Source organism: Haliotis asinina, chromosome 9 (genome assembly GCF_037392515.1).
Source record: "Haliotis asinina isolate JCU_RB_2024 chromosome 9, JCU_Hal_asi_v2, whole genome shotgun sequence".
In the NCBI taxonomy this organism is placed as follows: Eukaryota; Metazoa; Mollusca; class Gastropoda; order Lepetellida; family Haliotidae; genus Haliotis; species Haliotis asinina.
In genome coordinates, this window is record NC_090288.1 from 37630322 (window position 1) to 37644581 (window position 14260).

The 14260-nt window shown below is 39.5% G+C and overlaps 1 protein-coding gene across 1 annotated transcript; it reads right to left on the reverse strand.

Annotated features, from left to right (window-relative positions):
- Positions 1-3595: 3595 nt before the first annotated feature.
- LOC137297227 (uncharacterized) lies at positions 3596-6484 on the reverse strand. The gene has a single exon (XM_067829240.1). The coding sequence runs from the start codon at positions 6482-6484 to the stop codon at positions 3596-3598; it is 2889 nt and encodes a 962-aa protein (XP_067685341.1).
- Between the last annotated feature and the right edge of the window lie 7776 nt (positions 6485-14260).

The window sequence follows — 14260 nt, forward strand, 5'->3', positions numbered from 1 at the left end:
AAAACGAATCAAAGAACTCAAAATAAAAACGCATTCCATTTTTTCTCGGCGTGTTATTTTTATATTATTTTCGGTCACTGTCCACTTTAATGTTAAAAAACTGTTTCAGAAATTTTCGTATTTCCCCAAGAATAGTACCCGTTTCTTCTCTGGCACCCAAAAGCAAGTAATAGTTCGCTCAAATGCTCGCGATGGCGGACACGTCAACGAAATTTGCCAACAAACAAATGAAAGGGTTAGTCTCGTATGTAGACATCGACTGAGTGACGTGTTTATATTTTCATTTATAATCAATATGGTAAACAGATAATTCAGAAAGCGAAGAAAAACATACTTGAAGCAAGAATACTTCAAAAGCGCTATTGTGTTATTAAGAGTTTTGCATATTTAAAAATGTCGCCGACAATGTTCAGCGGTGTGTCGGATTTGGGATTTACATTGTTTGGTCCACACATTCACTCATTCCCATGCTACGAAAGAAAGTGCTTAGTCCAGGGGAAGAGTTCATACAATCAACAAACAAGTATTTTGAAGTTTCCTTTCACGAAACCATGACTGCGTCAAATCCGGTTAGTTGTGTTTGATGAATAACCTTTTGGAGATCTACATAAGCCAGCCTGAAACTTTAATCTACTTATACAAGTGCGGCAGGCTTTTTTCCGGTTCTGTGACATACGTGTGAACCCTTTAATGACAGCTTGACTCCATATCTGGTTCCTATGTAGCTATAGCGGTGTGGTAGCCTAGTGGTTAAAGCGTTCACACATGACGTCAAAGACCCAGGTTTGATTCTCCACATTGGTACAATGAGTGAAGGCCATTTCTGGTGTCCCCCGCCATGATATTGGTGGAATATTACCAAAAGAGGTGTAAAAAGTGATTCATTCATTCTCACACTCACGCTCCTAAATGAGATCGTATCTACAGGTGATATTTGTGGCCATGTGTGTACTCATTGTCTCTGTACACGTGTTAAGGGTAGGAAATATGTATAGTACAGATGCTTTGCATGAACTACATAGAATGCGTTTTTAGCATCCATCCCTACAAGGAAGATGATAGCGACATCCTGGAGAATAAAACCAGCATTTTCAATGAAGCCCATTAGCGTGTAAACTCCAGCTTCCGCAATATCGAACACACATGTAACGTGCTTCCGAATATAACGAGTGAGTTTAGTTTCCGCCGCGCCCAGCTATATGGAGGTGGATTGTAAATAAGCCAGTTTGGACCAGATAATGCAGTGAGCAACAACATGAGCTTCGATCTACGTGATTGAGATACGATGACGTGTCAACCAAGCCTGATCCACTGATCTCGTTAGTCGCTTATTAGGACAAGTATGTACTGCAGAAGACCAATTAAAAATCGGATCTCCACGGGTCTAATAGAATGGGGACAGTGTGCAAAGTTATTTGAAAGTTACCTTTTTGACAAGAAGGAAATTTGGAGTTGTCATCACCTGAGTATCATATAATCTCGATCTTACAGATGTTTAACATACCAAATGATTATGCTCCACTACCGTCAAACTTCATGAAATCACCAAAGCGCACGTAAAATATAGTTTACATGGTCTTCTGAAAAGGTCCACTTACTAAATGTATTCTGTTGGCAGTTTGGTGAATTTTCTTTCTGGCTTTTACATCGGTTACTGTGCAGTTACTGGCAATGAATCAGTGGACTCTCGAATCCTAAGACATAATATAATCAGGGGCGGATACAACTGTGTGCACAGTTCATTTTCACTGTTTTCAAGGGTTACAGTGGTCATTTAAGGATCCTTAACGACAAAAGACTGTTCATATGTAATAACGATGTTAACCCAAAGCCGATCACCAACTGTCTATTTCTTTCCAATTTCTTCTTAATCCAATATCGAACATTTCAGGTACCGCAAAGACATATTAATCAGTGTTTCTGCTTTTCCAGTTGAATATTTTGGTGATAGTGAGCAACTTTCAACATTTGGGTTACAGAATAATTATGAACAAAAAACACATACTTCATGATTATTGACTGTTCACAAAATATAGGCCAGCTATGTGACGGCAGTCTATAAAATACAAATACGAGCAGGATATTCATGTGTCTCAATCACAAACTTTGACAGACTGCTCAGAGAGACGCTAACTCCAACTATCACTTACGGTTTGTGTTGTTGTTTCCACTCACCACAAAGATCCATGTGTCTGCTTTCCCAAAAGAATATGGTGACAGCAAGCAACTCTCAAGATTACGGTTATAAAATAAGAGAAGCCAACTATAAAGAGGGTCATGGGTTTGTGCTCTGAAACAATTCAAATTGTAAGTTGAGAAAAAACGACACTTTTCAAGCTTTATATTGGCACGTACGTATGGAGCAAGTAAAAAACACATTTTAAAAAATCAACAACGAATAACCTTTCTGAAAAAGTTAATGAACCAACTGTTTATCTTAATATGGTGTATGACATTTTTCAATTTAATGTGGGGCGGAGGGGTAGCCCAGTGGTTAAAGCGTTCGCTCGTCACGCGGAAATTAGGTTCGATTCCTCACATGACTAGAGTTTGTGAAGCCCTTTTCTGGCTTCCCCCGTCGTGATATAGCTAGAATATTGCTAAAAGGGAGTAAAATGGAGTAAAATGGGTCACTCACTCATTCTGTTTATACCAATAATTGCTGTAACAAATTTCTTAGGTACGTTTTATTTGCGCCATGGACTCAAAATTCAATGGTATTAAAGTAAACACGGACATATGTCCGACGAAGAACATTCCTAGATGCGAGGGCATTTATACGAGTCAAAGGTTCTCCAGATCAAAAGTCATAACGCAAAACAATATGCAACATGTTATATCCGTTAGTTACTTAGATCAACTGCGGTATACAAACTACAACTGCCAATTTTAAAGCTAGCTATATATGATTGCAACTAAGGCATTATACCTATATCACATCGTTATACATGTGCACAAAGACCTATTGAACATATTCATATTGAATTTTGAAAATAGCGCATACACTTCTAAAGAAGCAATACAACCAAGTAATCCTAACAAATGATCCAACGTGTTCAATCATGAGCAAAATGCCCACAACGTTCACACTGTATTTCTATGCGGCAAAAACCAAAGCTGTAGACTTCTCCATGGCACAGCGGGGCGGGGCGGCAGCCTAGTGGTTAAAGCGTTCGCTCGTCACGCCGAAAACCCGGGTTCGATTCCCCACATGGGTACAATGTGTGAGGCCCATTTTCTGGTGTCCCCCGCCGTGATATTGCTGGAATATTGCTAAAAGCGGCGTAAAACCAAACTCACTCACTCACCCACTCCATGGCACAGCATCGAAGACGAATATTTCAGTCAGCAGCATGTCTTGAAAACGATATTCAGTATTGATATAAAAGGTATTACACCGGTAAAATCGCAATTTCACAGAGAATTTAACCCTGCATAACAATTTATTGGGCTGGTAAATATAACAAAGAATACGTTTACTGTTAGTGACCTGACTGACTGAAATATCCTCCTTCACTATAATTAACGCTCTTGACGCTTGAAATAAAAATGCCAAGGTTATCTATATGTGAAATGATGAAATGATGATTTAAAATTATACAACTATGGTATCTCCGGCACTTGTTGGTCTGAACATAGGAACCCAGCCATCATGCAACATCGACATGGAGCCTTCATTCTGTGGTGAAACCACCGCACAACGATGGGGGTCACTATCTATGATTAAATCTACCTCAGTTTCCTCATGGTTCGTTTCCTCGGTATCTACCTCTGTGTTAAAAGCATTAGACTCAAGTGAACTGTTGGATGTTGAAGTTGCATTGGAAGCTGTATTGCCATACTGTAAGACTGTAAGACTTTCATTTGCTTCAATCCGTCTTCCCGTTTCTTCAAGCGGATTGGAATTACCAGCATCGTTTGGTGGAATTAAGTCAGCTACATTCCATGTTTGCGTATAATCTGCAATTTTACTGTCGAATTCGGTTACGAATTGAATACTTCCAGTATCAACTGTAAAGGAAGCACCTCTTTTCATGAAGAAATTCCTGAAAACAAAAGGCACAAATCCTCCGGCCAAAGTTGCCAACATTTGGTTGGTTGTGGAGAACTGGTTTCCAAAGGCAAGCACTACAATTACCACAAAGAACAGAAACACCATGATCTTCATGAAATTGTAAAAGGCATTAAGAGTATTCTGCCATAACTTTCCAGGGCATCCACAGTAGTTCATGTTTATCGTCTCAAAGAAGAACTTTTCTGGTGTAAAAGGCTGATCCATGCAGTTTAGGAACACTAACAGACCTTCAGTCTTCCATCGTAAACGCCCGTCCCTTACATCAAGTCCCAACCCTGGCGTCTCGTCAGCGGCATTATATGAACTCTGCACTCGGAACACGGTGTTCTCCTGGACATCAGCTTCCTGTCTGGCAGTCTTCTTCATTTCCTCTTGTTTCCTGTCGAGCAACTGGGCTCTGATGATTTTGTGGTAAGCCAGATATTTTGCATGAACTCCTCCGAAGGCGCTCTTAGCATACATCCCTATAAGGAAGATGACAGTGACATACTGGAGAGTGGCTCCGGCATTGACAATGATGCCCATTAGAGTGTACACTCCAACTTCCACAAAGAATGACAGGCACTCCATCAGCAGGAATGTAAGGGACCAGAAGGATGTGAGACACATGATAATGATGAAAAGTTGAATACAGACTTCTTTTGTGGACATATTTTCTTTTCCCTGGAATTCCTCCTCTTCACTAATGTCGTTCAGGTTGAGTGTATTTTTAACATTGGCCATGTTTTCTGACATCTTGTTGAAGCGAGCCAAGACTTTGTCAGGACACATGAAGAGAAAGAGATGAATGATGAGCCTGACGCTGAGATTAAGAGCTGGAAAAGTGTAGAAGGCCAGGACGGGGATCATTATAGGCAGGAGAATGATCCAGTAAAACGGGACCAGGAGAAAACCAAACAATCCAAATTTCCTGAGAGGAAGAAGAGCAAGATTAATTGCCCACCCATAAGCAGATAAACGAGATCGTTCACGCATGTCACGGAGACATTTTCTGAGAATAAACTTGAATCGATGTTTCATTTCTGATCCAAGGAGTCCATACGCAAAAGCGTCAACAGAAACTATTATGTAAATAGCAATGAACATTCCATGAAGAGGGGTAAGGAAGTGGGTAAAGCTGCCATTGAAATGCATATCAGTTTGCAAACGTTCAGCAGCTTGACTTTTTTCCTTCAATATGTCAGCTTCGTATTTGAAATATGCAACCAGTCGAACAATCCATGGGATGGCCAGGAGAGCAATGAGGATTAGTTTGGTAATTATTCTTAAACATCTGTACCACGTTACCACCCTGCAGCCTTTACCCACCGTACCAAAGATTCCAGCATCACAGCAAGGTTTCAGGGAAGGAATGCTTCTGATTTTGCAACGGCACAAATTATCATAAATAAGCTTCATAACAGACACAGGAACATAGTTCTCTGACAAAAGCTTCCGTGCCTTCACGGATATGTGAATGCGATCCAGTTCGTATATTTTGTCATTCTGCAGTTTCTTGAGAGACTTCACGAGTTTGTCGTTTCCTGTAAGATCTCCGAATCTTATTTTAGGGATGATGCTTTTGTAGCGATATGTATCCTTGGTCTTTACAACCTTAATCCTCCTTTTACCATCTGGTATATGGTACACGTATTCTGTATCTGTGAATTGTTGCCTGTAGAAGCTGTCTGGGATAAACACTGGGCTATACAGAACAAGCATCACTTTGATGATAATGATGCAGCTCATGAGAACATTGAACCATAAGCCTCGGTAAACATCTTCACATAGTTCTAGACCATCTGGATCAATATGACAACAGTGGTACCCAAAATTAGCTCTTCCACTAACAGTACCAATTTTCATGTTGCATACCCGTTCATTCTTTCTCAGACGTCCACTCTTCTCACCTGGGCCAGGTAACTTAAAGTCATTAAATACCATGTACCTTGTCATGTTCTCTCGTTCCGCTGCTGTCAATTGATTCATACATCCAAAAGGCTTCTCGTCGAGCTCAACGTCCATCAACACAACTCCTATTCCAAGCAACGACAACGACAACATTTCGAAGTTGTCGTCCAACATCAACAAACTTTGTCCTTGTCTCGAAGTTGATCGTATCCATAGGTTCGGCCGAAAAAGGTCACCTCCTCTAGCAAGTAAAATGTCATCAGGATATCCCTTGAATTTAACGTTAAATTTGATCATTTTTATATCACTGTCCAGGGCCTCGCTCAGTCTGTCGTGAAGTTTAGAATCCGTTGGTGAAAATTCACACGTTTGATCATTAACTGCAGTGGTTGTGTTCCAGACTGAAGATACTCCTGTGCTGAAGTGTTCTTTAAGAGTGCCCGTCTGGTTTGTCTCAACAAGCAGAACTTCCATCAGCAAGACAGAGCAAGTAACTTGCAAGAACCAGTACGACGCCATGTTGCTTGCGCGCCTGCAAGGGTCATCATGACACAAAGCATTATACGATATGATCTGTAAGTATGTGAAAAAGCATGTTAATCGCCAGCTAAGGAAAAACTGTACTGACTGGCCTTATGTATCGGTTTGAACACGAAACTCACCTACAATGGATTTTTAACACACGCACAAAGCACAGTGAACGTATTTGTCGTTTTGTTGGCGTATTGGCAATACTTGTGAACGTATTGTAGCAAATGGTCCCTGGTCTCCATACCTTGTATCACTGAAGATCGCTATACCCTGGCGTATTCTTCATGATAATTACTAGTCACCTGGTCATAGGTCAGTTCCATGCGATTGACAATCGATCTGTTCCCAAAGCCAACAGAATCACTCGTGTTAGAGTATGTCTGCATAAGAAATGAGTAAATTGTTACAACTGAAATACACCAAACGCCAAAAGCAAACGTAACACCACAACCTTTATGAATTACTGAAAAAAATGCTGATTTGAATTAGTGAAAACAAGTAAAATGTGTGTTTGATATTAATATTAAAAGTGTTTAGGAACACCTAAAATTATCTTTGTTGAGATTTTTTTCTTGCAAGGTAACATTTTACAGTTTTTGTTTACACATAGCAATATTAAGTGCCCAAACGTTGCAAAACACAAGCAGTATTTGTATCCATTTAACGTGTAGGGTGATTCTATTAGGTTTAAAGGGAGACTACAATGCATGATGTGATACACAAGTACGACAGTAAAAGAGTAAAAGACCCATTGGTGCAGATGGGGTCCACATGAAACGTTGTTGCCAAAGCACACGGATGCCACCGTATCATTGAGCGCTGTTGGCGCTGTTGGCAGACTGGAGTCGTCGAAGCTAGAGCAAGACGTGTACGTAGCTGAAGTTAGGAACCTCGTTTCTTTTGGTGTTTTGTGTAGTTATATCAACGTTTTTTAACAGGTTCGTGTTACTCACAGAGGCATGGAAAATGCATAGTGTGTATACAACGGTGACCACGAAAGGTGTAAATGGATTAAGTATCTGGATGAATGTTGATATGTTGATCAAAGGTCATACTGCCCATATACTGCAGAATTTATGTGTGAGTGAGTGAGGTTGGTTTTACGCCGCTTTTAGCAATATTCCAGCGATATCACGACGAGGGACACCTGAAAATGGGCCTCACACATTGTACCCATGTGGGGAATCGCACCCGGGTCTTCGGCGTGACGAGCGTACGCTTTAACCACTAGGCTACCCAACCGCCCCACAGTAATTCATCTTCTGTTATATTGAAATGGTATTATTCTACAAATTTCAGAAATATAGTTTTGGGAACCGATAAGGAAAAGCAATATTTCTTTGGAGAGCTTGCCATTCGAACATATAAGTATAGGGTCATGGTGTTTGGGATTAAGCAAACTATGATCCATTTTTTTTTCGCGAACGGTGGTGCCCTTAAGTGCACAATGGTCCACAATATCCACGTGAGGTATATATAAAGATAACGTATGTGTGCCGTGTATTCACTATACTGTGCTTTATTAAAGCTTCCGGCGGTGACGGAGTTCAAGCGAGATTTTTTTCAAGTCACCTCCAGATCAGCCACCGTACTGCAGTAGCATTGCTGTCAGAACATTCACATGTCTTTGCTCAATTCTGACTTAACAGTCCGACTAAACTCAGCTACAACTCTTGACAAACAAACAACTAAATAATTATACAATGTATATATACACACATATTGCTATTTCTCCATGTAATCTAAAGACTGAAAAGCATCAACTCTGATAGGGTTAATGCAAGTTAGGCCAGCTATGTATGCCAATGTAATGCTACCCTTCCATGGCTGTGAGGGTACTGCAAACTTTGACGAGAATATTTGACACGAAAGACTTCCGCCCTTATCCCCACTAGAATTTTACTTTGAGGAAAACGTTCTTAGAGTGTCATTCTTATGAGTTGAATATGAGCACATGTTTCAGTATATTATGATACAATTAAAGCAACATGTTAAAACTGCCTGCTCAGTTAAGAAATATATATTCAAGTGATATCGTTTCACTAGAATGAAATTTATGGGGCGATAAGGTCAGAAGTCTTACCATTTGAGATTTATATCCCCAGGGTAGACTACGTTGTGAACAAGCTTTTATTAAGGTCAGTGTAGCTGTCTTAAAAGTGCTCAGAAAAGCCTTAAATGCACAGTGATGTCTTGGCCCCTTTCCCCACCCTCTTGGCTATTAAAAATTTTCTGGTTGATGCAGAGGCCTCACCTCATCCCTACGACCATGCACAAACACTCCTACACTGAATATAGCATTCACACTCTCTCCCATTTTAGCCAGCATAAGTCGTTCTCTTGCCACATGAGGCGATCAATCATAGAGGTGCTACCAGCCACCCACTAGAGCTTCACCCAGCCCCAAGCACCCCACAGGACTGGTAGGAAATGAAATACATCTTGTATTTGCTCTGTCTTTTCTCAAAATATTCATTGTGAATTTAAGACCTTTCTGTGCATTTAAGGTCTTGCATAGGAGTTCTTAAGTGCACAGAAAGGTATTAAATGCACAATGGATATTTTCAGAAAAGACAGAGCAAAATCGACATGCATTTCATTTCCTACCGGTCCTGTGGGGTTCTTGGGGCTGGATCAAGCTCTACTAGACAGCTGGCAGCACCTCTATGGTGCACACTGACTGTTTGCCTGGGGTAAGACAGTGACCCATGTCGGCTGAAATGGGAGAGAGAGTGAATGAAATATTCAATCTAGATGGGTGTGTACATGGTCAAAGGGATGAGGTGTGGCCTCTGCACGAGCCAGAAGCAGCCAAGAGGGTGGAGGGAGGGGCCAAGACATCATTGTGCATTTAAGGCAATAAATAAATAAATAAATAAATAAATAAATAAATAAATAAATAAATAAATAAATAAATAAATAAATAAATAAATAAATAAATAAATAAATAAATAAATAAATAAATAAATAAATAAATAAATTAACAATAAATAAATAAATTAATTAATTAATTAATTGTTCGTGCTAGGTTTCTGTCAGGTGAATCGACTTACTTTAACAATGCACAGAGGTTCCACACAGTATTCAATGTTCAATGTCACACTGACAAGGAGTGAGTGAGTGAAATAGTTTAGTTTTACCCCGCTTTTAGCAATATCCCAGCAATATCATGATGGGGACACCAGAAATGGACTTCAAACATTGTACCCACGAGAGGAATCGAACCCGGGTCGTCAGCGCGACGAGCGAACGCCTTAACCACCAGGCTACCCGGCCAACTCACCGGCCAGGAAAACGTTCTGTAACGTATCCTCTGACGGCCTTATCACACCTTTCCATCGTCACACCATACAATATCGTGAACAGCGAGGAAGCAATGCATGCAGTACAATGTTATTGTAAACTTTTCCTTGTAACATTAATTGTATAGAGGTTACTATACCCGCTTCCGTGTAACGTTATTTTATTAAACAAGTCAGCGATTTGGAACGTGATACGAAATCTTGCACGACTTAAAGAATTTCATGGAAGTGAGTTCAGTATTCTGTGTATTTGTCTCCAACATAAAATGACAGAAACTGCGGCGAAACTGCCGTTAGATGACTCTCAACTTTCCGCGAGTGACGTCATAACTGTAATCTTTATGATTTATTAAACAGTGATATATTCAACTTGTAATAAAAGAATGTTGCTTCCATTCAGTGTGCATTTTCTGAAAAGGCATTTAATGTCAAACCTTGTCATTAATGCCAACATTTATTCTGTCATTGAAATAGGTAGTATGTTGCAAGCTGTTCTGCCTTCAGACTGTACTTTGCCCGGTGTATCTTATACGTTTGGCATGTGCTTTGCAAGTTGATGAGAGTAGCTTGTTTTATAGCGTAATTATGACAAAACCTCAACAACAGACGCCTGTAAGGTTGCATGACTAGCAATCAGTGATGATGATCCGCCATTTTAACCATCCAAAAAGTAATGACAAACACAATCGAGAACACATTCAGCGGGTTTAACAGATTTCTGTAAGTGAGTGAGTGAATATTTAACGTCACATCGGCAATATTGCAGCCATATCATGACGAGAACGATTAATTACAAAAAACATATGAATTAATGGCACACTGTGTTAGCCTGTCAACGAAAGACAGTTAAATAAGTAGAATATCACAGAAACTAGTAAAACTAGTAACCAGACCTAAAACAGTTTATCTATAGAGGACAATGCAATATAAAAATGGGCTATAGATTGCTAACAACTGAAGGTAGATCGCCATACTAAGTCCATGGGGACTTACAGTACTTTTGCTACCTGCATGGACCCTAGCTGGATTTACATCATCCCCTCAGCCGTCAGTAATTTGGGACATACAATAAAAAGACACTTATTCTACGATTAAAAACGTGGAAAGTTTGAATTTACTTTGAATGTTTGTAAGATTTACGTACCATCTCAGCAGGACAATAGTTTTACAGTACTTCATCCCCCTTTGAGGATACAGCCACTAACAAGCACACTAACGAATTTAAACTTCTAATAATAAAATATTTATTTATTTACAATTCAGTTAATAAATCTAATTCTGTGCCACTATCCTTGGACCCGTCTTTAAATAAAGACTTGTAATTGTTATATTTACTTTTTAATTGATGATATTCTTGTTTGTATTGTAAGTCATTTGTTTCTGATATTTTTTAAATCCAGTGAGTGTTAGGTCAACATCTGGCCTAACCAATCGCCAAGGAGGGGAAGAATGAACTCTGGAAGGAGCTATATTCTCCAGTTCAATATCGGCAGCAACAATAAATGGTTTAATTCTGAGCCAAAGAGTCGGTACAAGACAAGACGTTTTGTTATACAAATCCTCATAGAGGGGATTGAAAACACAATTAAAAGCAGGATTAGACTCATTAGAAGCTCATTTTGTAATGTATTGCAAAGACAGATTTGCACGGCGTTGATTGAGAGAAGGCTCATCGGCTTCGACGTAAAGACTGCCAATAGGACAAAGTCTTAGGCTTGGTGGTGGACAGAATCAAGTAGTTTTAGGTTGCTTTGACAAGCTCCACCATATATACTGGAGCCATAATTAAGTTTAGATCGCACCGGTGATCTATATAAGTGAAGGAGCGTAGTTTGATCACCTCCTCATTTTGAACTAGAAACAACCTTTAATATATCAGACATTTTGCTTTAAGGGATTTAATATGCGGCAAAAAGGTCAAATGTGAATCGAAAATAAGTCCCAAGAACTTAGCCTCCTTGACAACTTTCATTCGGGTGCCACTTAGAAATAGTTCTTGGTCTTTATGTGGTTTGTATTTATGGCAGAAGTGTATACAGCTGTTTGATTTTGAAAATATAAAGCCGTTTTCAAGACACCATTTATAATTTATCTTGTTCAAACACAGCTGTAGTTGCCGTTCAATAGTATGCATATTTTTTCCACGACAAGAAATACTGAAGTCATCCACAAATAACAATCTATCTATTAAATAGTATAAAACTTTGATAAACTGTTGATCTTTATGCTAAAAAGTGTGACAGACAAAATACTGCTTTGTGGAACACCCTGATCCTGATTGTAATGTAACTGAGAGGGTGGAAAAAGCAGAAGACTGTGTGAGCTAGAGACGAGAATAGAAGACCAAGAGCAGCGAAGTAGGAGAAACAACATGGTGTTGTATGGCATTCCAGAATCTACAGGTAAAGAGACATACACTGACATCAAGGTTAAGGTTCTGGAAGTGCTTAACACGGCAAGGGAAGTGAAAGAATTACCACCACTAAGACCCAGAGACATAGAGAGGGCCCACAGAATAAATACAAAGAAACCAGATTCAAACAGACCTGTTGTTGTGAAAATGCTTCATTGAGAGGATAGATGGCATAGTGTTAAAATGAGGGATATTCTGAAAGAAAAGGGTATTGGTATCGCCATTGATCTCACTGTGGCACAGAGACAAGAACTTGCTAGGAACAGAAGTCTACACCCGGACAGGAGATTCTACTTCAAGGGCAACAAACTCGTTGATGAGCCGAGAGAGGCCACAGAAAGGGAGACACCCATGACCAGATTAAGTGAAAACGACCCCTCCCAAACTGCCAGCGATACCCTACAACCCCGACGACAACGGCAACAACCTCAAGCAGACAGGACCAGGACTGCACCCCGCCGTTCTAGCAGAACATATAGATAGGTATTAGGCCAGGCTGAAAACACTGATAAAAACTCTACAGAACACTACAGTGACCATAATAAGGATAATGATAAGAAAAACACACTTGTGTCAGATCAAGGTCTAACTGAGACTTGGGTAGATGATTTGAAATGTACTTCCAAGCTACCTTTCGATTAGTAAACATGCAGAACGAATTGCAAACTGCGGTAGATTATCTGGCGGAATGTCTGTCCTGATCAAAAAAGAGTTTGAGAAATTTGAGAAGTGACATTCACGAGGATGTTTTGGTCTTATGCGGTGGAGATTTTAACGCACGAACAGGTACAGATGCAGATTTTGTCGAAGATGGTATACTTGAACAAGTTGATAATCACAATTTTACATTCCTAGACTTTATACGTGACAATTTCAATCAAATGCGCTACTCCGTCGATAAGAAAACAAACAGCTTTGGAAAATGCCTGCTTGATCTATGTGCAGTATATGAACGGGCGATGTGGGTCTGATACTAAAGTTGGAGATTTTACTTTCATCGGCAATAACGGCACAAGCGTTGTCGACTATATAATATCCTCTGCACCTTTATTTGATTATGTATCCGACTTTGTGACACCATCTCGAGCCAAGTCATCACATCTGCCGCTCACTATGAAATTACGTACGCTTCATGTGAAATCGTCGCATACGCAATCTGATTGAAAGGATACTTTTAGATTTGTTTGGGAAAATAACAAGCTTGGTTCTTTTAGGGAAAATATTCTTTCGGACTCTGTACAGAATATCTTAGACAAATCTGTAGACAGTGTCTTCACATGTATAGATACTAGCGTTAACATTCTAGTAGACGCCCTCTGTCTGGCAGTACCAGATATGAAAAGAAAGTGTAGAGGTACGAAAAAGGATTTGAACGAATGGCATGAAGACGAATGCAGAAAACTCAAAGCTGAACGATGTAAATCCCTGAATAAGTTTAGGAAACGTAAAGATAAATATAGACTGGCACAGTATAATCTGTCAAGAAATAAATATAATGCAATTTGTAAACACAAACGTGCTTTATTCTGTAATAAAAAACAAACAAACAAAAAACAATAGAAGAAAATATAAATGACTCCAAACGATTTTGGCAGGAACTGAAATCCCTAAATAGGAAAAAATATTCTTGTAACAATATCCAAATAACATGTTTATACTACAGAGCGTGATCCTAAGATATTTAAATACCCAAGATGGTAATTTATATGCAATGTTTGTTGATTTCTCGATTCTGTTCAAAGACACAAACTTTGGTCATTACTTAACATTAATGCCCCAACGTAACCCCAAAATGAGTACTTTGCTAAGTGGCATATATGAAAATGTGAAAGCCTGTGATAGAAATAACACCGAAGTGTCTGCAACATTCGACGTAAACATTGGAGTTAGGCAAGACTGCGTTCTCAGTCCATTTCTGTTCTTTTTTTTTCATAAACGAGGTAGCCGCCCAGATTGAGAGAAATTGCTCATATGGGATCCAGTAGCATCCCAATATGTTCCACCTTTCTCTCCTATTATTTGCAGATGACATTGTACTCATTTCTAGCA